The sequence below is a fragment of the Erpetoichthys calabaricus genome, chromosome 1, assembly GCF_900747795.2.
Source record: "Erpetoichthys calabaricus chromosome 1, fErpCal1.3, whole genome shotgun sequence".
Classification (NCBI taxonomy): Eukaryota; Metazoa; Chordata; class Cladistia; order Polypteriformes; family Polypteridae; genus Erpetoichthys; species Erpetoichthys calabaricus.
Window position 1 is genome coordinate 351841183 of NC_041394.2, and position 27180 is coordinate 351868362.

Below are 27180 nucleotides of genomic sequence, written 5' to 3' on the forward strand. Positions count from 1 at the left end.
GTGGCCTTCCAGTTGAATGTTATGGTGGCCCAAACCTCCGATTCCCATATTTTAAGTGGACAAGGCACATAAATAAACATGAATTAATGCATTAAGGAAAAAGCAAAAAAAAATCTGCCTTTGATCTGTAAGTTTCCAGCTTGGTTAATTTTCCTTCATTCAGTTCAACCCCCCCATTGCTTGTACTTCTTGTTCTTCTCCAGTTTTTTTCCTGTAGATCCAGGTCCAGCCACGGAGGCCTCTTGGACTGTCCTTTACTTTACAGTTTCACATTCCATTCTTTTAACATCGTAAAGGAAAGCAAATGTCAGCACACAGATACCTAAATGTAATTCTGTGACACCTCGTGCACAAACGTTATCCATGTGCGTCATTTCGGTAGACAGACGTGTTCACGTTACAGTTGGCTACAGCAGGGCACGCAGAGCTTATGAACGTGAAACGTCAAGATAGGAAAAACAGATCGGAGCAAAACATTAGAATTGAGCAACGGGGCTTGTGATGTGAACGTAGTCTTAGTGTCCAGTTTCTGGAGAAAGTTTTGGAGCTGCAGGTTGGCCACATAGCAGAATGTCAAGGCCGGGAACGCCAGCTGCTTTGTCACTTTAATTTTATTTTCAATGTGTAGTTTGGGAACTCCTGAGGTTTGGTTCTTTCCATAGCTGTGCTCTCTGGGAGCAACAGCCTTAAGCTTTAGATCTACTAATTGCTCATATTAGAGAATCTGAGCCAGAATGAGCATGACAGAATTCTGATTAAGTTTGATATTTTCAGTAAATGTTCTTTTTTTTATTAATGTATGTTGCTTGTGCACACCTCTGAAGCCTACATAGATACAATTGAAAAATTCTCTCGCTAAACCCAGCTGGTTTACTAGGTAGCAGCTGCTGATCTGCGTAGCTTCAGGCCACCCACTTATAACAAGCGAGTGAATATTTGAGGGTTTAGCAGATTTCGAGAGGCGATATTGAATTACTGTCCCAAATTACAGGAGGGCCACATGCTTTACTGGGTTTGATGTTCTACACACCAAGCTCCCAAGTCTCCTTGTAATGCTCCTCTCGTTATTTTTCCACAGTTGGGATTGTGATTTGTCACTTGTCACAGTGAAGCTGCACAGCTGCCTGAAAGTTGATCGTGGGAGTGGAGAGATTGATCTGAACAAGGTGGACTTTACACACCTCCATGATTTCAGGATCCCACTGGGCGTCATGCAGCCCCAGGTGTTTTTATACTCAATCCAGGCCACATTCAGGTTTGTGCCTTTCTTGCAGCACTGGGTGATCATTTATTTGTTTATTTTTCTTAACAATAGCTCTTTTGTTCAATATGACCTTTTAATTTCCCTTCTGTTCCATTACAAATTGTTATTTTCGTCTGGGAGTTTATACATCCTGACTTATTTTTTACACTTGGCAATAAACTGGTGCTAGGACATTAGGTACTTAACTAAGAAGTTGGGTATGGCGCCTGTAGCCAGTGGATTTTAGTGAGCAGGAGTTCCTAATTGATCTTCTGCTCCTTTACCATTACCTCAAGCCAGTTCACTTCTTTCATTTTCTTTTTTCTGTCTGTGTTTTTCTTATCCATGTTGCGTCTCTATGGTGTGCTTGAGCATCCTCATCTTTTCTCCAAAATATTTCAGCTTCTCTTGCCTGGTTGGTGAAGTTCCTTCCAGGTTTGCTGTCACTGAGCCCCCTACAGCACTTTTTGGGATTCCCCCAGAGAGGTCTGTTCTGTAGGCTTGTTGTTTGTACTTTCTTCACTTCTGTGCTTCTGCCTGAACTCTTCCTTTTTCCACTGTAGAAGTTCAACTGCTCGCATGTTTATATCCCATTTTGTAATTTCCCCTGTTGTACTTCTGCTTTGTGATCTCACTTCTTCCACTTATGCTTTTCTCAATGCCACACAACACCATGCAGAAGGATTAAAGGGTGACGTTCAATTTTGTTGTTGGTTTCCTTAGTTTGATTTTCTTCTACGCTGTTACTTCAGAGGTGCCGAGTTTTGTTGCAGACTGTGGGATGTTGGTTACTTCTGTTAAGTCTGTTTAATGTTGTTAATTGTTTTTCTCTCTCAGTTCTGAACGTCTCCGCCTTACTTGTAAACCCTGCGTTTGGATCTACGTCATGGTATTCTTCGTCACTTGTCTCTTCTGCACATTTGTTGATGAAGTCCAAGAACTCTTCTTTCATTTCCTAGTCCTCTTGGGCCGCTCTCTTTAGTTAAGTTTCTTCTCTTTTAGATATGGGGGTTCTATTGATTTTCTTATTGATGTGTGGCATTCTGGTTGCTCTTCTACATTGACCATTGGGCTGATCTTCTCTTGTTTGGGTGCAGTCTGTTGAACTTAAACTTTCGTTGTCACTTTCAGTCTACGATATTCCCATTCCTCCATTTATTGTTTGTATTTTCCTAGCTGAGAATCGGTTGCTTTTGAGGACATTTCACTTCCAGGTCATACTTTTCTAGTCACACATTTTTTGATTTGAGCCTTCATGTTTTAATTTGTTTTTTTAAATATCTTAGTCTTTTTTAAATGTATTCATTGTGGCTGATGCTGCATTCATGATGGTATAGTAAATGCTACTGTTTGGGGTGGTCTCCTAATTCCTCAAGTTATTTGTTTACTTTAATTATTGCAGTTGGAGACACTAAATATGGGTTAGTTATCTTATCCAATTTGGAAATCGAGATTACCTTTCTTGGTCACAGTTGTGAGCAAGCCACCTTGGTATATCCTTACGTTAGGAATTTAGGATCAGTTCCATTGATAAAACAGTACATGTCCTCCTTATCTTCTTTTGACCACTAGACTGGTGTCTGGTCCTCTTAATATCTTACTCACGATACTCTTGTCTGTTTGTGGGGCCACAGCGGATTCTTTCATGAGACTGAAGAGTCCGCTTGTTTGGAAACACATAGTCACGTTCCAAACAGCAATGTGCTCCTCTCCAATTAACTTCTCTAAAATTTTCTTGGTGTGCTTACTATTAAGACAGGAGGGAACCCTCACTCTTGGGTCAGGACAGTTCAGTTGTACTGCTTTATTTCTTACTTCCATAAGTTTACAGTAAGCATTGTGTGCAGGTCACCATCTTGTGTGGACATGATTAGGTGTTCACTTTTAGTCATAGTTAATCCCTTATGAACATTCCATGGGTAAGTTCCTTGTCCACCTGGGGCTGTTCCAGAAAATTGCAGCATGTTTAACACTATATTTACAGTCTTGTCAATTGTTTCTTCTCTTCCAGTAGTTTAATTTTTAAAATTCTTGTTTCTACCCTGTAGCATCCATCAGTGCACAAACTGGTGGAGTTTCTGTCATTCATTTTGTCAAAGCAGATGAGTAAGTTTGAATATGGAGGTTTGAATCTTGGGTTTTCTTGATTTGTGGTTAAACACTTTTTTTTACATTTGGTTCCTTAGAGTTCACTAGGTAAGCCTGTAGTCCAGTTTGCTAACCTACATGTGTAGTCCACTTCAGTGAGGCCCAAAGCTCTTTCTGTTATTGGGATATAATCCCCCAGAATACACCAGTTCTGCTAAAATTATAATTAGGCAAGCAGCAGGTTTCTCACCTTGTTGTCTACTTTATAAAGATCATTTTTCAGCCAGTTGGTTATTCCAAAACCGGTGGACAAGAGAGGGACTGCAAATTGATTTTTAGCTTGGATTTTGTTACAAGCATTGAGGGTGTCCTGGTGTGAATTCTGCTGTGTTTCCGAAGATCACTACTGTAACGGAATTGTTTGTCACATTCCAAACAAAAATATGGCTTTTCGCCAGTGTGAATTCTTGTGTGTTTCTGAAGATCACTACTGTTACGGAATCGTTTTTCACATTCCAAACAAAAATATGGCTTTTCGCCAGTGTGAATTCTTGTGTGTTTCTGAAGATGACTATTGCTACGGAATCGTTTGTCACATTCTGAACAGCAAAATGGCTTCTCTCCAGTGTGAATCCTTGTGTGTTTCCTAAGAGAACTGCTGTCAGAGAATTGTTTGTCACATTCCGAACAGCAAAATGGCTTCTCTCCAGTATGAATTCTTGTATGGGTGTGAAGATTGCCGAGATGAGAGAATTGTTTGCCACAATCCGAACAGCAGTATGGCTTCTCTCCACTGTGAATTCTTGTGTGGGTCTGAAGATTGCTCCTTTTCAAAAACTGTTTCCCACATTCAGAACAACAATATGGCTTCTCTCCAGTGTGAATTCTGGTGTGCTTCCGAAGATCACTACTGCTACAGAATCGTTTGTCACATTCCAAACAGCAATATGGCTTTTCCCCAGTGTGAATCCTTGTGTGGATCTGAAGATTACACTTTTTTGAAAATTGTTTGCCACATTCAAAACAGCAGTGACGTTTGACTCCTGTATGAAGTTTAAAATGAACAACAAAAGATTATTTTTCAATACCCAGTCTCAATATTGACATTAAGACACAAAATGTAATAACTGCTTCTTAAAATTTTGAACAAGTTCTTCCAAAAATCCACAATTAAAATGCACTCAACTTGATCATTTTTGCCTTTTTTTGATAATTAGGGCATCAGCAGAATGACCGTTGTCAAAACATTTCAGTAGCAAAAGAAGCTGATCATGTGTGATTGACCCAGCTGACAAGGTTATTTGGTCACAATTTGATAGCTATATTACTGAACTGCACCATCATAGTCTTAATATTTAAAATTATAGGAGATTCATTTATCTATTTCAGGAGAAATGTTATATCTGATTATAATGATATTGAAGATCAACAGTGTGCCATGCCAAGCATGTAAAATGCATCTTTAACCTCCTTAAATCTCATCTTTCTACTGTAAAAAATACAAAACACTAAAAGTACAAAGTCAGAAATGTAGATAGAATAACAATAATAATGCTAACACCATTTATGCTGTCAAAACGTGTCATTTATGTGGTATATCTTGAAGCGCGGTGAAATACACAATCCAACATCAGGACAGTAGTAGCGCGATTTGTAGTGGATTTTCTTTCCAGACTGAACAGCTTTTGAGCAGCACACTGCACATGTGAGTTTGACACGAGTGTCACTTTCAGATTCATCAGAATCACTTTTGATTCCACTGTCCGTTTCAGTTTCACTACCTGAAGACAGACTCACCTCATTATCATTGTCAACAGCGTGCAACACCTGGGCTGCTGAAAAACCATTTCTTACGAGACGCCATTATGAGTCCAGGAGAAGTCATGTCTGCACCGTTGCCTGGGTAACACAAGACACGCCTATATCGTTTCCTCAGCAACGCTCGGCACTAATGTTGTTGGTACTTTTACAGCCCGAGTGATGCTCTGGTCGAACGCTGAGAAAGTTAATAATCAGAATGTACAAAACATTTCCAATAATGGCACTGAAACCCAAAATGAAAAAAAGCTAATTTAATCACCAGAGCAAAATAAAAGAATAGACAGTGTGGCATATTAATTAATGTACAGGCAAAGATCTGGGAGAAGAATTAGATGAAGAGAAACACAGGATCTCTGCAATCTTTCAATTAATCTTTTTCGTGTACTGCTTCTGTTAAATGTGGTGTTCCTCAGGGATCCATTTTCTGTTTTATTTTATTTTCTGTTTATCTTCATCCTAAAGGAGCTACTTTTAGGAAGTTTGATGTTTCTTTTCATTATTATGCTGATGACACACAGGTTTATTTTCCTGTGTGCAGCTCTGCAATGAATCAGTTGCTGGAGAAAGCGTATGACAGGGTGCCTCGAGAGGAGATGTGGTATTGTATGAGGAAGTTGGGAGTGGCAGAGAAGTATGTAAGAGTGGTACAGGATATGTATGAGGGAAGTGTGACTGTGGTGAGGTCTGCGGTAGGAGTGACGGATGCATTCAAGGTGGAGGTGAGATTACATCAGGGATCGACTCTGAGCCCTTATTTAATAATAATGATACATTTTATTTATATAGCACCTTTCCCATGCTCAATGGTAATGGACAGGTTGACAGATGAGATTAGACAGGAGTCCCCGTGGACTATGATGTTTGCTGATGACATTGTGATCTGTAGCAATAGTAGGGAGCAGGTTGAGGAGACCCTAGAGAGGTGGAGATATGCTCTAGAGAGGAGAGGAATGAAGGTCAGTAGGAACAAGACAGAATACATGTGTGTAAATGATAGGGAGGCCAGTGGAAAGGTGAGGATGGAAGGAGTAGAGTTGGCGAAGGTGGAGGAGTTTAAATACTTGGGATCAACAGTACAGAGTAATGGGGATTGTGGAAGAGAGGTGAAAAAGAGAGTGCAGGCAGGGTGGAATGCATGGAGAAGAGTGTCAGGAGTGATTTGTGACAGACGGGTATCAGCAAGAGGGAAAGGGAAGGTCTACAGGACAGTAGGGAGACCAGCTATGTTATATGGGTTGTAGACGGTGGCACTGACCAGAAAGCAGGAGACAGAGCTGGAGGTAGCAGAGTTAAAGATGCTAAGATTTGCACTGGGTGTGATGAGAATGGATATGATTAGAAATGAGGACATTAGAGGGTCAGCTCAAGTTGGACGGTTGGGAGACAAAGTCAGAGAGGCGAGATTGCATTGGTTTGGGTGCAGAGGAGAGATGCTGAGTATACTGGGTGAAGGATGTTAAAGATAGAGCTGCCAGAGAAGAAAAAAAGAGGAAGGCCTAAGAGAAGGTTTATGGATGTGGTGAGAGAGCACATGCAGGTGATGGGTGTAACAGAGCAAGATGTAGAGGACACAAAGATATGGAAGAAGATGATCCGCTGTGGCAACTCCTAACTGGAGCAGCCTAAAGGAGAAGAAGAATTATTATTTTCATTATAGGGCTACTGCGGTAGGCTGGTACCCTGCCCAGGGTTTGTTTCCTGCCTTGCGCCCTGTGTTGGCTGGGATTGGCTCCAGCAGACACCAGTGATCCTGTTAGAATATAGCGGGTTGGATAATGGATGGATGGATTATAGGGCTATGTGGAACATTGTATTCTGAGTAGTAAATCGAGGCATTCAGCAGTTTTGTTTCAAATAATTATTTTGCACAATTGGCCATTGACAAGTATAACTGACCAGAGCTAAGTGTGACAGACTGTAATCAAGTGTCAATGACGGTGACATCGTTATGTATATGTCCGTCATATCACATACCCCTTACTAGTTCAAAAGCAATAAAAACAATAAGTATAATAAGATACTTTAGATATCAAAACATACTCCAGCAAGATAACTGAGACTGTGCCAATATGTGGTGATTCCTGCACCAAAAACATTTTCATTTGGAAGACTAAGAGTTAAAGATGCTAAGATTTGCATTGGGTGTGACAAGGATGGACAGAATTAGAAATTAGTACTTTAGATTGTAAGCTCAGGTTGGACGGCCGGGACACAAAGTCAAAGAGGCGAGATTCCATTGGTTTTGGACATGTGCAAAGGAAAGATGCTGGATAGTTCGGGAGAAGGATGCTAGGGATGGAGCTTCCAAGAAAGAAGGCTGTTGTGGTATACAAAATATGCAGATTTTTGTCTAGATTTTCATTATATTTTGCTCAAACCAAACAAGATAAATTTAAATACAGGACACTCGCATGGGAATTTTAACATCAAAAGCATATCCTCTTCTCAAATTGTACCTCACTTTTAAAACAGCTGTTCAAACAAATTGCTAAGTTGGTTTACAGCCTGGGAAAGGAAGACATGCCAGTAGGTACTAAGCAACATCAAAAAACTTTGTTTGGGAAACAGATGTGCTTAAATAAAGAGTTTAAGTTCATATTGACAGCCAGGGAATCATGTGTATGCAACAATCACTTTATAATAAATATGCCTCGTCTGAAAGCGACATCAGAAGAGGAAACAGTGACACGTGTGACCAGTTTTTTTTCATCTGATCGGCATCAAAACCACTTCATGAACATCTATTGCTAAATCAACACCTCCCTGGGACATTCATTCTTGACACATTTCACTTTTTGTAAGCTTTATCTAAAGACTTAGAGATATTTCTATCACATATATATATCTATATATATCTATATATATATCCATATACATATAGAAATATACAGAGATGGAAGAAAAGGTCTGTGATATGGTTTGCATATTTGCAGCCGGAGATCCACAAAGGGAGAAAAAATGAATCACGTTATCATAAAGTAGTTTTTATTCCTGAGCTTTCAACCCCTGCCAGGGGTCTTCATCTGAAGATAATGCTTAGACTTACAAGAATCAAAGGCAATAAATAGCAAAACATTACGTGTGTGTGATTGGCTAAGTCAGTGTGATGGGGGGGGGGGGGGTATTGGGTGTACAGTTTATTTATTATGAACATGTTCTTCTTAAGTTTACATATGCTGGATTTATGTCCAAGTGTCTGTTGATGGCGTTCTCATTTGATAGCCAAGATTTAGCCAGCTCTCTGGCACTTTTAGTACTGGCCTTAAATTTGACTTGTCCCAGTTAAATGTATATCCTGTTGATTTAGTATGCGTGTAGATCAGTGATCGTGAGCACATTCTTCTAACGGCGTTGCGATGTTCCTGTACACGTGTTGTGATTCTTTTTGAAGTTTGTCCTATGTATACCACTGAACAAGAACTGCATGGAATGCTATAAACTGCGTTTCGTGTTTCTGCTATCGATTTCTTGTTTTTAGCATTAAAGAGGACCGTGCGCAGATTGTTCGTGGGTTTGTGTGCTATTCTGACGCCTGACTTGGCCAGGATGCGCGCTGTACCTTCAGACACCTTGTGGTGATAAGGGAGTGAGTGCCAGGTGGGGTGGGGGTTCTGATTCAAGTCGATTGTTTGCGGAGTTTTTTTGGCGTCTTCTGTGTAAGCTCTGATTAATAAATGTTTTCGAGTATCCGTTTGAAGTGAAAAGATGGAAGAGATAGCGTCTCTCATTCATTTTTGTTTCCTTCGTATTATAATGGGTGTGGACTCTTCTGAATAGAGTTTTAACACAGCTCCGTTTATGAGATACTGGGTGGTTGCTGGTGAAGTGTAATATCTTGTCTGCATAGCATTCTTTACGATAAACACTTGTGGTCAGGGTGGCGTCATTATTTCTTTTGATATGTCCAGGAAGCTGAAGTATCGGTTAATTTCTTTTTCCATTGTGAATTGGACTGCAGGGAATATTGTGTTGATGTGATTGTAGAACTCATTCAGCTGGTCATTTTTTAGTATGACGAATGTGTCGTCTACATAGGTATCCAAATTTTGGGTGTGAACTGGGATAGAGCCATGTTTTCAAATTGCTGCATTACCAGTTCCGCTAGAAATCCTGATAACGGCAATCCCATTGGCATGCCTTCCTTCTGAGTGTAGTATTTGCCGTTGAAATGAAAGAATGCTATGCAGACAAGATATTATACTTCACCAGCAACCACCCAGTATCTCATAAACGGAGCTGTGTTAAAACACTATTCAAACGAGTCCACACCCATTGTAATACGAAGGAGACAAAAATGAATGAGAGACGCTATCTCTTCCATCTTTTCACTTCAAACGGATACTCAAAAACATTCATTAATCGGAGCTTACATAGAAGATGCCAAAAAACTCCGCAAACAATCGACTTGAATCAGAACCCCCACCCCACCTGGCACTCACTCCCTTATCACCACAAGGTGTCTGAAGGTACAGCATGCATCCTGGCCAAGTCAGGTGTCAGAATAGCACACAAACAATCTGCGCACGGTCCTCTTTAATGCTAAAAACAAGAAATCAACAGCAGAAACACGAAACGCAGTTTATAGCATTCCATGCAGTTCTTGCTCAGCGGTATACATAGGACAAACTTCAAAAAGAATCGCAACACGTATACAGGAACATTGCAACGCCGTCAGAAGAAAGGACTCACTTTCACTGATCTACATGCATACTAAATCAACAGGACATAAATCTTACTTGTACATTGTCCCAGTTAAATGTAAGGCCAGTACTAAAAGTGCCAGAGAGCTGGTCGAATCTTGGGTATCAAATGAGAACGCCATCAACAGACACTTGGACATAAATCCAGCATATGCAAACTTAAGAAGAACATGTTCATAATAGATAAACTGTACACCCAATACCCCACCCCCCATAATGTTTTGCTATATAGTGCCTTTGATTCTTGTAAATCTAAGCATTATACTCTGATGAAGACCCCTGGCAGGGGCTGAAAGCTCAGGAATAAAAACTACTTTATGATACGTGACTAATTTTTTCTCCCTTTGTGGATCTCCAGCTGCAAATAAATAAATAAATATATATAATAGAGAGAGAGAGAGAGATACATAGATAGAGATACATATATATATACACACACACACACACTAGGGGCTTTGTCCCTGCTCGCTTCGCACACCAACCCCCCTACCTGTGCTACACTCCAGCAACTTCGCATCTCTGCCACTCGCATATGTGGATTTTACTTTTACCAAACAACAAATCTTTTAATTCTCGCGGATAGGCCTCTTCATTGGGAAGAAACACTACTTTTCCCTGATGGCAACACGAATTAGACAATCTACAAGTCTTTGACTCAAAGTTTAAATCCGAACAGTATATTCAATCTCTTTTCACTGTTCCATTATTTCACAGAGTAATAATGTGATCTTTACTATAATTTTCATGTGTATCGTGGCAACGTTTTTGAATTCTTTACGACGTTCTACTTTGTCATCTACTCTTTGTCTTTTATTTCCGGCCTGGGTGTGGTTAAATCTCTTGGCGCAAAATCTCGTCTTGCGGGACGTGAAAGTGTCTTTCTGAGAAAGTCACATCTCATCTCTCTTCCCAAGATTTTTTTAATATAATATAATACTAGGGGGCTCCGCCCCCTGCTCGCTTCGCTCGCCAACCCCTGGCGTTGGGACATGAGAAAGAGTCAGATGTATGAATTAGATATAGAATAGTGTGCAGCTTTGGATGATGCCCATAGAAATAACAAATAGAGTGTTTGTCATATATTAATGTTTTATTGGAATATTTCTTTGTATACAACATTAGCAGTAAAGATGGTGTCTTGTCCTTGAATGAGTCTTCCTTGGCATGGATTATTTATAATTTTAACTTTAACGTCAGATGAACGGCGAACACGTGAGAAGGCAACATAAAGTTGTCCATGTCCAAAAACGGGTTCAGAGAGGTAGATGCCAACCTTGTCCATGGTTTGTCCTTGTGATTTGTTGATGGTCATGGCAAATGCAGGTTTAATGGGGAACTGTCGGCGTTTCAATGTAAAAGGTAATTCTAGCTCAGAACTTGTAAGGTCAATTCTAGGAATGAGAACAGTATTGTTAGCATGTGATCCTGTAAGAACTGTCGCTTGAATAACATTGCGTGTCATGGTGTTGACGACTAACCGTGTGCCATTGCATAAACCCTGTTTTGTGTTAAGGTTTCTTAATAGCATGATTATTGTTCCATTTTTAAGGGCAAGGTCGTGTTGTGGTAATCCGGCAGGGTTAATAGTGTTCAAATATTCTAAGGGGAAATTTATATGTTCATTGTCGTCATCAGAGTCAACTTTGTCTGAGGTTAGAAAGATCTGTGTCTCTCCAGGAAGTAATGAAATGACTTGGTTATTAATGTGATTAACATTAATATTTTTTGGACATAATATAGTGCGTTGTGTTAACAGGGGTATTTGGTCTAATGTGATTGCTGTTCCAAATATCTCTTTTACTAAGTCGTCTGAGATAAAGGATTGTGGAATGGAAATAATATCTGGGTGAAGTCCATCTGTATTTGTGAGTGTACCATTTCCCAGTTGTATTAGCCAACTGTTATATTCTGGATCTGGACATCGCATGTTTTGTACCAACTGTATTGTTTTAAAGCAATGCCAATTGTCTGCGTATTTTAAGGTGGACTGAACAATAGCTGAGCGCATGGCATGTGGAACAATAGCTAAGCATTGTCTAAAATCTCCTCCTAATAAAAGAACTTTTCCTCCAAAGGGAATATTATTATTCATCAACGTTTGTAGAAGTTTATCAATGGTGTTGAGTAAGTGACTGGATGCCATTGTACATTCATCAATAATTATCAGCTTTGCAAGACGGATGTCTCGGGCATTGCTACTGTGAATGTTCATAGTGGATACTGATGTCTCTGTGATTGGGACCGGTATTTTGAATATTGAGTGACATGTACGACCATTTATTAACAGATTTGCTGCCACTCCGGAGGATCGCAGTCACTGTTAATATGTTTCCTTTTCTGCAGTTGAACGGTTAATAGTGCTTTATTGTAAGGAGATCCACCTATGCTGTCTAGTGTGAAGGTGTTGACGTTCACTTTAGAATATGTGGCTTTGGGTGTCACTTCTTATGGATGTGTGTGTGTGTGGGGGGGGGGGGTGGGGGGTGGTGAGGATTGTTGTTGCGCGAGCGTCTTCTTTCTTTTTGTGTTCCTGTGTCTTGTTTGAATCCCCCTCTTTGTGTGTGTCCCGTCCGTTGCTTGTAGGGTCTGTGGGGTGGGCTTCGCTCGCCAACCCCTGGTGTTGGGAATGACAAAGAGCGTGATGTATGAATGAGATATAGAATAGTGTGACGGTGTAGATGATGCAAATAGAAATCAAACAATAAAGTGTGTGGCACAGTGTAAAGGTTTATTTGAAAATTTCTTTGTACACGCCGTTTAAGTGTAAAAGGTAATTCCAGCTCAGAACTTGTAAGGTCATTTAAGATGGTTATTGTTGTGATCAGAGTCAAGTTTGTCAGAGCTTAGAAAGAGTTGTGTCTCTCCAGGAAGTAATGGAATGACTTGGGTATTTATGTTTTCCACATTAATATTTTTTGGACATAATATAGTGCGTTGTGTTAAAAGGGGCATTTGGTCTAATGAAATTGCTGTTCCAAATGTCTCTGTAACTAAGTCGTCGCAGATAAAGGCTTGAGGAATTGTAATAATATGTGGCTGAAGTCCATCTGTATTGGTGAGTGTACCATCTCTCAGTTGTAATAAGCAATTGTTATGATCTGGTTCTGGACATCGTATCTTTTTTACTAACTGTATCTTTTGAAAGTAATGCCAATTGTCTGCGTATTTTAAGGTGCACTGAACAATAGCTGAGTGCATGGCATCTGGAAGAATAGCTAATCACTGTCTAAAATCTCCTCCTCATAAAAGTACCTTTCCTCCAAATCGAATATTATTATTCATAAACGTTTGTAGAAGTTTATGAATGGTGTTGAGTAAGTGACTTCATGTCATTGAACATTCATCAATAAACAACATTTTTTCAAGACGGATGTCACGTGCAGTGCCACCGTCAATGTTCATAGTGGATACCGATTTGTAGGATCTAATGTAGTTGATAAAGATTTAACTTTCAGGTACATCGTCAGTTATAAGCTTCTGTAGATATTCAGTATATGAATGTAAAGAAGGCAGTCTAATTTGACCCTTTTGACAACAACGTGTAAATGTATAACTTGTATTGCCAGTTGTTTCTTCAGGGAAGTGAACTGAATGACAATGATTGCAAATGACATTCATTAATCCGAATGAATTTTCCTGGTGTATGTTTTCCTTGTGCCGTTTGAGAGGCGCGTTGTTGCATGTGTAGTATTTGGGACGTGTTGTTTTGGAGCTTTATGCCCCTGGTAGGGCCACCCAAGGCAAACTGGTCCTAGGTGAGGGATGAGACAAAGAGCGGTTCAAACCTTCTATGATGAATGAAAACTTTGGACGCCGTTTTCCCTTGCCCGGACGCGGGTCACCGGGGCCCCACTCTGGAGCCAGGCCTGGAGGTGGGGCTCGATGGCGAGCGCCTGGTGGCCGGGCCTGCACCCATGGGGCTCGGCCGGGCACAGCCCGAAGAGGCAACGTGGGTCCCCCTTCCCATGGGCTCACCACCTATGGGAGGGGCCAAGGAGGTCGGGTGCAGTGTGAGTTGGGTGGTGGCCGAAGGCGGGGACCTTGGCGGTCTGATCCTCTGCTACCTAAGCTGGCTCTTGGGACGTGGAATGTCACCTCTCTGAAGGGGAAGGAGCCTGAGCTAGTGCGCGAAGTTGAGAGGTTCCGGCTAGATATAGTCGGACTCACCTCGACGCACAGCTTGGACTCTGGAACCAATCTCCTTGAGAGGGGCTGGACTCTGTACCACTCTGGAGTTGCCCCCGGTGAGAGGCGCCGAGCGGGTGTGGGTATACTTATTGCCCCCCGACTTGGAGCCTGTACATTGGGGTTTACCCCGGTGGACGAGAGGGTAGCCTCCCTTCGCCTTCGGGTGGGGGGACGGGTCCTAACTGTTGTTTGTGCATATGCACCGAACAGCAGTTCGGAGTACCCACCCTTTTTGGAGTCCCTGGAGGGGGTGCTAGAGGGCATACCTTCTGGGGACTCCCTCGTTCTGCTGGGAGACTTCAATGCTCACGTGGGCAATGACAGTGAGACCTGGAAGGGCGTGATTGGGAGGAATGGCCCCCCCGATCTGAACCCGAGCGGTGTTTTGTTATTGGACTTCTGTGCTCGTCACGGATTGTCCATAACGAACACCATGTTCAAGCATAGGGGTGTTCATATGTGCACTTGGCACCAGGACACCCTAGGCCTCAGTTCGATGATCGACTTTGTGGTCGTGTCGTCTGACTTGCGGCCACATGTCTTGGACACTCGGGTGAAGAGAGGGGCGGAGCTGTCAACTGATCACCACCTGGTGGTGAGTTGGCTTCGATGGTGGGGGAGGATGCCGGTCAGGCGTGGTAGGCCCAAACGTGTTGTGAGGGTCTGCTGGGAACGTCTGGCAGAGCCCCCTGTCAGAAGTGGCTTCAACTCCCACCTCCGGCAGAACTTCGACCATGTCCCGAGGGAGGTGGGGGACATCGAGTCCGAATGGGCCATGTTCCGTGCCTCTATTGTTGAGGCGGCTGACCGGAGCTGTGGCCGTAAGGTGGTCGGTGCCTGTCGTGGCGGCAATCCCCGAACCCGTTGGTGGACACCGGTGGTGAAGGATGCCGTCAAGCTGAAGAAGGAGTCCTACAGGACCCTTTTGTCCTGTGGGACCCTGGAGGCAGCTGATAGGTACCGGCAGGCCAAGCGGAATGCGGCTTTGGTGGTTGCTGAGGCAAAAACTCGGGCGTGGGAGGAGTTTGGGGAGGCCATGGAGAACGACTTTCGGACGGCTTCGAGGAGATTCTGGTCCACCATCCGGCGTCTCAGGAAGGGGAAGCAGTGCAGTGTCAACACTGTATATGGTGGGGATGGTGCGCTGCTGACCTCGACTCGGGACGTTGTGGGTCGGTGGGGGGAGTACTTCGAAGACCTCCTCAATCCCATTAACATGCCTTCCAATGAGGAAGCAGAGCCTGGGGACTCAGAGGTGGGCTCCCCCATCTCTGGGACTGAGGTCACCGAGGTGGTCAAAAAACTCCTTGGTGGTAGGGCCCCGGGGGTGGATGAGATACGCCCGGAGTTCCTCAAGGCTCTGGATGTTGTAGGACTGTCTTGGCTGACACGCCTCTGCAACATCGCATGGACATCAGGGACAGTGCCTCTGGATTGGCAGACTGGGGTGGTGGTCCCCCTCTTTAAGAAGGGGGACCGGAGGGTGTGTTCCAACTACAGAGGGATCACACTCCTCAGCCTCCCTGGAAAAGTTTATTCAGGGGTCCTGGAGAGGAGGGTCCGTCGGATAGTCGAGCCTCGGATTCAGGAGGAACAGTGTGGTTTTCGTCCTGGTCGCGGAACAGTGGACCAGCTCTATACCCTTAGCAGGGTCCTGGAGGGTGCATGGGAGTTTGCCCAACCAGTCTACATGTGTTTTGTGGACTTGGAAAAGGCATTCGACCGTGTCCCTCGGGGAATCCTGTGGGGGGTACTCCGAGAGTATGGGGTACCGGCCCCCCTGATAAGGGCTGTTCGGTCCCTGTACGATCGGTGCCAGAGCTTGGTCCGCATTGCCGGCAGTAAGTCGAACCCGTTTCCAGTGAGAGTTGGACTCTGCCAGGGCTGCCCTTTGTCACCGATTCTGTTCATAACTTTTATGGACAGAATTTCTAGGCGCAGCCAGGGCGTTGAGGGGGTCCGGTTTGGTGGGCTCAGGATTGGGTCACTGCTTTTTGCAGATGATGTTGTCCTGTTTGCTTCATCAGGCCGTGATCTTCAGCTCTCTCTGGATCGGTTCGCAGCCGAGTGTGAAGCGGCTGGAATGAGAATCAGCACCTCCAAATCCGAGACCATGGTCCTCAGCCGGAAAAGGGTGGAGTGCCCTCTCAGGGTTGGTAGCGAGATCCTGCTTCAAGTGGAGGAGTTCAAGTATCTCGGGATCTTGTTCACGAGTGAGGGAAGAATGGAGCGTGAGATCGACAGGCGGATCGGTGCGGCATCCGCAGTAATGCGGGCGCTGCATCGGTCTGTCGTGGTGAAAAAGGAGCTGAGCCGCAAGGCGAAGCTCTCAATTTACCAGTCGATCTATGTTCCTACCCTCACCTATGGTCATGAACTATGGGTAGTGACCGAAAGAACGAGATCGCGAATACAAGCGGCTGAAATGAGTTTCCTCCGCAGGGTGTCTGGGCTTTCCCTTAAAGATAGGGTGAAAAGCTCAGTCATCCGGGAGGGGCTCAGAGTAGAGCCGCTGCTCCTCCGCATCGAGAGGAGTCAGATGAGGTGGTTCGGGCATCTGATCAGGATGCCTCCTGGACGCCTCCCTGGTGAGGTGTTCCGGGCACGTCCAACCGGGAGGAGGCCCCGGGGAAGACCCAGGACACGCTGGAGGGACTATGTCTCTCGACTGGCCTGGGAACGCCTTGGGATTCTCCCGGAAGAGCTAGAAGAAGTGGCCGGGGAGAGGGAAGTCTGGGCATCTCTGCTCAAGCTGCTGCCCCCGCGACCCGACCTCGGATAAGCGGGAGACAATGGATGGATGGATGGATGTTTTGGAGCTGTAATCGATTTGCCTGTGCTGTGTGAGAAGCCCGTTGTAGCCTTCGCTGCCATTAACGTATGTCTGAGATGGGAGGTGTTTCGTTTTGAATCCGTTTTCTGTGCTCTTGTCGGACTCTTTTTGCGCCTGCGTCTCTCGCGGACCCTCATCCGCCTCTCTCGCCCTCTTTTGTCCGCCTTTCTCGGGTCCTCAGCCGACTCTCGCGGACTGTTTGTTGCGCCGGCGCAGTACGTCTTTTTGCAGCTACGGCCCATGGCCGGATGTGCCTGCGTCCATCATCCGGTTTAGCATTCTCGGTTAGTAATATGGATATATATATATATATATACACAGTAGAGTCTCGCTTATCCGACATAAACGGGCTGGCAGAACGTCAGATAAGCAAAAATGTCGGATTAATGGGAGGTGTTAAGAAAAAGCCTATTAAAACGTCAAACTATGTTATAATTTTACACATTACGAACCTAATAATCATGTTTTACAACAACAGAAAAAATTAACTGAACAAATGGACTTAGTTACAGAATTGTCTGAAGTTAAATACAGTATGTACTGTACTTAAAAAGTTCAGTCCTGTGATGATTTAAAGAAATTTTTGATCGTAGTCTGCTTTCCTGATGAGTGACGTTTCTTTGCTGCCAAGTCTCGCCATCTTTGCAGCATCATTATGTCGATTCCTGTAGCTTCTTGTTGTTGCTCAATGTATTTAATTGCAGTTTCTAGACCCTTATCTCCCTCACTCATACAAGTCAAAATCCGTATAAGAGTATACTGTTTACTACAGCATTGTGACTGTGTGTGTGTGTGTGTGCGCTGTGACATGCGAGTCCCCGTCTTGCACCCGAAAACATGAAGCTGAGTCTCAGTACTTTAGCAACACCATCTTTATTCAGCTTGAAACAAAAAGCTTGCCCTGCACATTTATAATGTTCCTTGTATCACCCATCAACAGCAGGCGCTTATAGCATGTCCGCAATCTTTTTGGATTCGCTTTTACAGCGAACTGCTACAGTGCTGGGAGACTGTGATTGCTTTGGGACGCTCTTCCGCATGTCATCCCGTTGGGTGGAATCCCACAAGAGTTTAGAAACTCGCTCACACCAGCCATGATTCTTTTCAAGGATAAAGTGCAGATTAATTTGTTTTATGTATTTTTACTTTATATTTTGTATTAATCATTTTTATATGAATAGTTTTGGGTTGTGGAAAGAACCATCTGAGTTTCCATTATTTCTTATGGGGAAATTCGCTTTGATATACAAGTGCTTTGGACTGTGAACACGTTTCCAGAACGAATTACGTTCGCAAACCGAGGTTCCACTGTAATTAGCTGCGGTAGAGTCGGAAGCAACAAAAAATAGACTAAGCTTACACTCGCAACTTACAGCTGTTATTGCCAATTAATGCGTTTTTTTTTTTTTGCGGTGGGACGTTGGATAATACGGAATGTCAGCTAAGCGAAGGTAGGATAAGCGAGACTACTGTATATAGATATCTATCTCTATATCTATAGATATCTATCTATCTATATCTATAGAGATAGAGATAGGTCCATAAATATTTGGACAGAGACAACTTTTTTCTAATTTGGTTCTGTACATTACCACAATGAATTTTAAATGAAACAACTCAGATGCAGTTGAACTGCATACTTTCAGCTTTAATTCAGTGGGGTGAACAAAACGATTGCATAAAAATGTGAGGCAACTAAAGCATTTTTTTAGCACAATCCCTTCATTTCAGGGGCTCAAAAGTAATTGGACAATTGACTCAAAGGCTATTTCGTGGGCAGGTGTGGGCAAGTCCATCGTTATGTCATTATCAATTAAACAGATAAAAGGCCTGGAGTTGATTTGAGGTGTGGTGCTTGCATGTGGAAGATTTTGCTGTGAACAGACAACATGCGGTCAAAGGAGCTCTCCATGCAGGTGACAGAAGCCATCCTTAAGCTGAGAAAACAGAAAAAACCGATCCGAGAAATTGCTACAATATTATGAGTGGCAAAATCTACAGTTTGGTACATCCTGAGAAAGAAAGCAAGCACTGGTGAACTCAGTAACGTAAAAAGACCTGGACGTCCACAGAAGACAACAGTGGTGGATGATCGCAGAATCATTTCCATGGTGAAGAGAAACCCCTTCACAACAGCCAACCAAGTGAACAACACTCTCCAGGGGGTAGGCGTATCAATATCCAAGTCTACCATAAAGAGAAGACTGCATGAAAGTAAATACAGAGGGTGCACTGCAAGGTGCAAGCCACTCATAAGCCTCAAGAATAGAAAGGCGATCTAAAAAAGCCAGCACAGTTCTGGAAAAACATTCTTTGGACAGATGAAACCAAGATCAACCTGTACCAGAATGATGGCAAGAAAAAAGTATGGAGAAGGCGTGGAACAGCTCATTATCCAAAGCATACCACATCATCTGTACAACACGGTGGAGGGAGTGTGATGGCTTGGGTGTGCATGGCTGCCAGTGGCACTGGGACACTAGTGTTTATTGATGCTGTGACACAGGACAGAAGCAGCCAAATGAGTTCTGAGGTGTTCAGAGACATACTGTCTGCTCAAATCCAACTAAATGTAGTCAAATTGATTGGGCGGCGTGTCATGATACAGATGGACAATGACCCAAAACATACAGCCAAAGCAACCCAGGAGTTTATTAAAGCAAAGAAGTGGAAAATTCTTGAATGGCCAAGTCAGTCACCTGATCTTAACCCAATTGAGCAGGCATTTCACTTGTTGAAGACTAAACTTCAGACAGAAAGGCCCACAAACAAACAGCAACTGAAAGCCGCTGCAGTAAAGGCCTGGCAGAGCATTAAAAAGGAGGAAACCCAGCATCTGGTGATGTCCATGAGTTCAAGACTTCAGGCTGTCATTGCCAGCAAAGGGTTTTCAACCAAGTATAAGAAATGAACATTTTATTTCCAGTTATTTCATTTGTCCAATTACTTTTGAGCCCCTGAAATGAAGGGATTGTGTTAAAAAATGCTTTAGTTGCCTCACATTTTTATGCAATCGTTTTGTTCACCCCACTGAATTAAAGCTGAAAGTCTGCACTTCAACTGCATCGGAGTTGTTTCATTTAAAATTCATTGTGGTAACGTACAGAACCAAAATTAGAAAAAAGTTGTCTCTATCCAAATATTTATGGACCCAACTGTAGAATTTTGGTCATACCGCCCAGCACTAAACCACACTGACATTTATTTCATGATGCTGTAAAGTGGCATGAAACCACTAATCCCATTTGTCTTTCGCGGAGTCCTACCAGCCTATATTACTAATCTGGGTGTTTCATTGACATTGTTTGGTGAAAATCTGACAATCCGCAGGGAATATTTAGGGAGGCTCACCAGGTACTCAATCTGACAAGTCTATGCGCTGGGATTGAGCTCCTCTGCACTGCTACGAAGTTCGCTCGTTCATCCCGACTTTACTCCTCTGTTCTTATCCTCCATAACTAACCTTAGGCTTCTGTCTTAGAGGGTCTGGGAGTGAATGTAGAAAGTGCAGGTATAGTCAACTATCACCAAGTGAACAAAAATTGCTACCTCTCCATCTATCTAAGGAGGATGGGCCAGGCCTTTACACAAGAACTAAAGCTTTTACAAGATGGCAGGGTCTTCTCTTAAACTCGCACTCCCACGCTCACAGAATGCATTTCTATACATCCCAGAAGCATTCCTTCAAACACAACACTATTTGGGAATGACGCCTTAGAACGGGGATCCTCATCCACAGTCCTGGAGGGCTGTAGTGGTTACACTTTCCAATTCCATAAAAACATTCTGGACAGTTTAATAACCAGTGGCTTGAATCCTTTCACTGTTGCATACGAGCTCTAATCTTATGAACAAATTGCTTATATTACACTTGTTAATTCGATAATTTACTAAAACAAAACAAACAAATCCCCGCTTTTCAACATAAAAATATTAAACACTGCAACATTTTCAAGTTTCACACAAAATATACAATATCACCTTTTCAGGCCAATACGGCTCCCCCTAAAACCTCAAATGTATTTTTGTTTTATACTTACTTATTTTAGAACAATTTGAAGGCGTCGGTTGACCTTCCTGAGTTCTAACAGATGAAATTTCCTCAGTCCGGTTTACATCAGACTGTAATGATTCAGACCTCATCTCGACGTCGTCACACTGCAAAATTTTATGTTTGTGCATCTCGATGCTTAAAGACATCTCTTCAGCCTCTTCTTTAATGCCCACAGTTACCAGTTCATAATCCTCGTCCTTAATGCAGAGGTTCTCCTGGTTAGGGTTGAAAGGCTCCCCTTCACAGTCCTCTTCCTTAATATTGACAGTCCTTAACTCCATTGTATTTGTGTCAGCCTCACACTCCTCCTCTTTCATGTCCATCTTGATGTTCCAGTAAAGAGCTTTCCTGCTGAAAGAACACAATTTAAGTTCCCACAAAATTGCAGCATTGACCTATAAGAATATATAAAGGGTTGACATCAAGTCAGACATTTAGAAAAACTCTGTATTACAGCACATTGACAGTAACTCACCACTCTTTATAATGTCCTGACTGCGAGCTGGCTGGGAAACTTTTGAGCAGAACTGGGAGATGAGCATAAATCAGTAAAAATGGGTTCAAGCCAGGAAATAAAAAATAGTAACCAAAGCAAAAACGTGAGAATAAATTTTAAGGTCAAAAGGAAGAAAGCAAATAGGTCAAAATCAAACAAAAACACGTAAATGAAATAGTTACCATGTTATGAGTGATTATAATATGAAAAATCAAACAGTGAAAAAAGTACATTTTAAAATTGGTCAATTTTTTTTTTTTTTGGCTAAAGCTAGCTTATAATGTCATGAACATCTCCAGAAAATTTGAACTCATTTTGGGGATAGCATGGTATTTACACAAAAAATAGAGAGCCAGGAAACAGCTTGAAAATGATTTCTGTGTAACTTCTATTTAGGGAGATCTAGCCACTCAAAGTCATAATCCTACCCCCAAGAAGTTCAAACTTTGGTAGCTTAAATCTATTGATCCACAACATGTGTGAATTCAGTTCCACGGGATACCCATGTGACCAAATCGGCATGCCAGGCTTCATTAAAATCTGACAATGAGGTGCAAAAAGTGAGGATTTCATAGGAAACACTGGAGCAGCACATGGACAGTCCTGTCTCCAGAATAGAACTCCAAGTCATGTTACCAGCAGAAATCCTCAGATGATTCTTCACTTATGGGGTCTATGGATAAGGAGGATGAGACAAAGGAAAGGAGTCAGGGGGAGAACTTTGAGAATTGTCTGCATCTAATCAGCAGCAAAATCAAAGAACTGCTGATTGACTTTCACTGCACTGAAGACCCGCTATGTCCAGTTACTATTCAAGGAGTGGGTGTGGCGGTGCGCCATTCCTACAAGTACATGGGGGTGCGGGGGGAGGTGGGTTGTCCACATTAATGTCAGGTTAGGCAGGGTTTATACATCACAAGATGCGACGCATGCTCCAGCAGACGCTCCTGCTACGCAAGCGTTGCACTGCTTATACTTATGTGTGTACTTTACGTAAATATTGACGAATCCACCAGGTGGCAGTGCGAGATGATATCACGGCAAGAACAGGTTTGGATTCCCAGTGTTGTGAATTGCCTGAAACATCCATTAAATTTCCAGGACACCTTGGCACAATATCTCTGCCAAGGATGTTTAATGATTAAATTCATCAATCCAGGGATGTGCTCATTCCAGCAAGCATCGGGCACGAGACAGAAACACAATCCCTGGACGGGGCATCAACTCATCGCAAGGTGAACACAAGCACTCACATACACTAGCTCATTTTAGTGTCACCAAATCTGCATATCTTTGGAAGGAAATCGGAGCCCACTGTGGAAACCCAGCAGGAAAACACGCAAACTCCAGGCAGGAAACACCAGCGACGTGAGTCCGTGAGAGGCAGCAGCGCTATGGGGCTCTGTCACCGTGCCGCCCCCACATGTGTAATTATTAAAAGTATTCAGTTTAAATGAAGTTAACGACTTATCTGTAAAATGTAACATACATACTTTAATGCATTTCATTGTGAAAGTGATATCAACTATAAATCTAAGGATTCTAAATGTGCAGAGACTGGGAATATCATAAATGTAATGTGTTCTGTGTGGAGATCTTTTGCTGTTTGCCGCTGCTGTTGGGTCCAGAGGAAGCCCCAGAAATAAAAAAAAAAAAAAACGACACAGAAGATGGTATGTGAGAATTTTAAAATGTATCATGTCATTACGATTGCGAATATGCGACGCTTGAATATAAAAGCACTACGAATGCATCTGTATGTTGGCATGTTGCTTCACCACATTGAACCATTCATCAAACATCGAAGAGCACACCCCGATCTCGTAGGATCTGCAAAGCGGCTTTCTGTCACATGTCGATAGTAAACAGAGACTCTGACATCACATTCCGACTTTTAGCACACTGCACTCCCGGACGTTTTGCTGGTACTGCAACTCGTGCAATCGTCACGTTAATTTCCGAGGACCTGCTCAGAGGACGTGTCAGATGAACGCTGGGAGCGCATGGCAGCCATGATGCGTGTGAGTCTGCGTTCTGAGTGTGAAGTATAAACGAGCCCTTAGACTGGTCTAATAACACAGCACTATATAAGAAAGGCCAGAGAGGGCTCTTTTCTCTTAGGAGACTGTGTTCCATTAACTCTTTCAAGGCTGATGTTGAGAGGTAGAGGACGGTAATCGGCTGTGAACTGCAACAAAACTTGGCCTTACTTTTTAATTCGACTCTCTCTGCTTGAAGGAAAGTTATATAGCTTTGTTGATTTGACCGCGATTCCCTGCGTGTGCATGGGTAGTGAAGAGCAAACAGCCTCTAAAATGGCATCAACATCTGGCAAGACTAAAGCAAATATGCAAAGCAAAAATACTCCATGGACGTTTTTTCTTATTATCACTGAATGTGATTCTGACTTTTCGGACTCTGAGTTTGATGCAAGTGATCTGGAGATGGAAATTGAAAACAAAAGTGAAGTACCAGCATCAGCCTATCAGTCCCCAGCTGATCGTGGTGCTGAAGATGTTTGTGTAGCAGCGTTCGCCTAGGAGGACAACCACTTATAGTTTGCACCGATTGTCATCATATTGTGTCACACTGCGACTGCCACCATAGCCCACCGGCTGTGCAAAGACGGAGAGGTAGCCGGCAAGCTGTGCATTCCTACTGGCCATCAAGCTGCCCCTGGGCAGCCACTGTGGCCGGAGATGCCGAATAGACAGAGATACAGAGAGAGACAGAAACTGACAGAGAGAGAGAAAGAGAGACAGACAGACCGAGAGAGAGAGACAGACAGAAACTGAGAGACAGAGAGAGACAAACAGAGACAGAGAGAGACACAGAGAGAGACAGACAAACAGAGAGAGAGATACAGACAGAGAGAAAGAGAGACAGAAACTGACAGAGAGAGAGATACAGGCAGACAGACAGAGAGAGACCGACAGACAGACCGACCGAGAGAGCTACAATCCAGATCATTCGCAAGACTAAAAGACCTATTCGGCACCTGAAATATCAGGGACAAACTCTAGTACAAGTAGCGCTAGTTAAAAGTATCTTTCAAGTCGAGGTTATTTCTATATCTATATACACAGCCTCAGATCAACACTATATAAATTATAATACAAGATGCACATTAATCACGTAAGAGGAGGATACCATCATTTACAGAATATAGTCTGAATGCACTAATTTATTAAATAACTCCATTACACGCATAAGTTTGCGATCTCAATAAACTCGAAACGTTAATTAAGACAAGTGTTCTGTTAAGGCCTTTCAACTTCAGTTAAGATGCTGTAGGCATTTAATGTTCCAATGCGTATGTTTTTCCTTTTTTATTCTGTATATTAAAAACGAAGAACCATTTCCGAATTCTTGGAACGTGCAATTTTTTTAATATTGTATATACAGTATCTACCCATCTACTGTATATATATCTAAATTAAAAAAAATCCGCTCTGGGATTCAAAATTAAACGATATACACTGCATGTCTCGCACAAATACTCATTTAGTTGGAGGAATTTAAATACACCCCATGAAACTCAAGCAAAATGAGATCTTTACTTCAGTTGGATATAATGTGTCTCTCTGAGGAGCCGTCCGGGTGTTTGCGAAAATTTATTGTATTAAAGTTATTGTAAAACTGGTTGCCCGGTATTCCGGTTGACTTTTACTGCTTAGAAGAGAAGGAGTACACGGAGGCTTAACGTCAGCTACATAATCGCATTATCCGCTCCACCTAAAATCGTGGAAACACACACAGCTCTTTTATGAAATATTTCCTCCGTGACGCTGATCGGAGAAGAGAATTGTGTGTGTGCTTTCTTTATTGGATTGATTTTTTGGAATGCAGTGGACGTACTGCTTTCACGTGTGTATCTTTGATTTTCGTGCGTGCTGAGATGGATAGATGAATGGATGGGTGGGTGGAATTTGTCCAGATTTCAATCTCCTCAAACAATTCGGCGATCCCACGGAGCACGGACAGAAGATACATCGACAACACGAAGTAAACAGTAAAAGGCGAGTACATTGGTAAACAGAGAAATGCAGTCGAGTAGAATCCACAACACTCCGCTGGCCTGAGATTCGAGTGATGTGCTGTAATTTTGGATGAAGAGAGAAAAAAAATATATCCACATCCGTATAAAGTGCCGGCCCGAAACTCAAACTACTTACCTTCTTTCTGTGGATGACGTGGTAAATGTAAAAAGTCGGCTAGCTTAACAGCATGCACACACCACCATTTCGTTCTCGTTACTATAAGTGAGAGACGCGAGGCGCGCTCCAACTTTAGGTTTTGTCGCCGTTGATGACGTCTCACGCTAGGCTTGCCTCTCCATCTGCCAAGCCTCGTATGTGACGTCATCAACGGCGAAGAAAACAAAATTGTCGTGCACGTGCGTTTATTGTCTTTTACTTGTGGGTACTAAATTGGTGAAGTGGTACGAGACGATTGAGAGCAGACTTTTTTTTTTTAAAAAAGGCATCATGTCACCCAGAGGTAGAAGGTAAGTGATTCGAGTTTGGAGTCTTCATTTTCCTGATGTGGATTTTGTTTCTATCTTTCAACTTCACTCCGAGTTAAGGCACGCTACGCTACGGAGTGTTAAAGATTGTTCTCGACTGCGTTTCTGTGTGTCCTTCGGTACTCGCCATTCATTGTTTTCTACATGCGGCTCGCGCCACTTCGTGTTGTCGTGACTTGATTCTGCTTTAAACCCACCGAGAAACTTCGCTATCCTTAGCCGTATCTAGTGATGGCCCGCTCGATACTGAGGTTTCGGCACGGTGTCGAGCTTTCGAAGCGCTGGAGGTCAAAGCGCCGCTTCGAGGCTTGTTTCAAATGCGCCCGTCACGTGATTTTGAGGCACGCTAGCGTAATGACGTCATTGATATCCGCGCAATCAGTAGTCGATTTGGTCTCTCACTAGTCTGCTAAAGTGCTTTGGCTCAAACAAACAAAGCAGTTGTCCGTGCTACAGCGATAAGGTACGCTACCGCACGTTCAAATCCTACCTGGGGTTCGCATATGTTGGAATAAGAATTTTGTATAAAACAGTTAAGTAGTACTTGTCTGTAAGTTAACAAATATATTTTGGAGACATTATGAAAGATTTACACGGGGCACCTTTTTCCTTGGTGTGGAATCGTGTCCACCTAGAATCTGTAACAAATTAATGAGCATATTTTGCGTAAGGTAGCACGTATTATAACAATCCAGAATCTATTCTACCCCATGTCGATCATATCAGAGAGGCTAAGAAACGCTTCACTAAAGCCGACGTGGTCATTACACCAGTATATGCGCAAGACACTCTCATTAAACGTTTTTACTATTCAGTGATTCCCAGATCTGTAGCTGATTTGTATTATTGATTTCCAAAAAGCAATGTGAGTAAAAGCGTGTGCTGCACAACTGTCTTTAAAACAGAATCAGCGCCATCAACAGTGTCTTCTGCAATTTTAGGAAAGCCTCGGGATTTCTGCGTTAATGAGACAAAAAGGTTGTAAAGAAACTTTGCGAATTCATCCAGAGGTGAACAAAAATCACTCGAGTACTGACAAGAAGGAGCAGCTGGATAAGCACATCTGGAGCCAAACTTTCAAAACCGCACCTGACTTTGTCAGTAACATCCTTTCCTTCTGAATGCATCTTATCAAAGGCTTCCCAGGGGGAGTAAATAAGTAATCTTCCGAACTGCAGCACAACAGAGTAAATCATTGATGTAAATAGAATTGCAGATAGAGTAAGCTTTTG

At 42.9% G+C, this 27180-nt stretch overlaps 1 protein-coding gene and 1 long non-coding RNA gene across 2 annotated transcripts in view; both read right to left on the minus strand.

The window, feature by feature from the left end:
* The window catches only part of LOC127527891 (uncharacterized), a 406786-nt gene that overhangs the window by 265828 nt on the left and 113778 nt on the right, over nucleotides 1-27180 (minus strand). The window lies entirely within an intron of this gene.
* Nucleotides 941-21271, minus strand: LOC114669089 (zinc finger protein 239-like). Its single transcript, XM_028825217.2, has 3 exons — nucleotides 20914-21271; nucleotides 2930-4374; nucleotides 941-1961 (listed from the first exon to the last, which is right to left on the minus strand). The coding sequence occupies exons 1-2, from the start codon at nucleotides 21248-21250 to the stop codon at nucleotides 3623-3625; spliced, it is 1089 nt and encodes a 362-aa protein (XP_028681050.2). The 5' UTR covers nucleotides 21251-21271; the 3' UTR covers nucleotides 941-1961; nucleotides 2930-3622.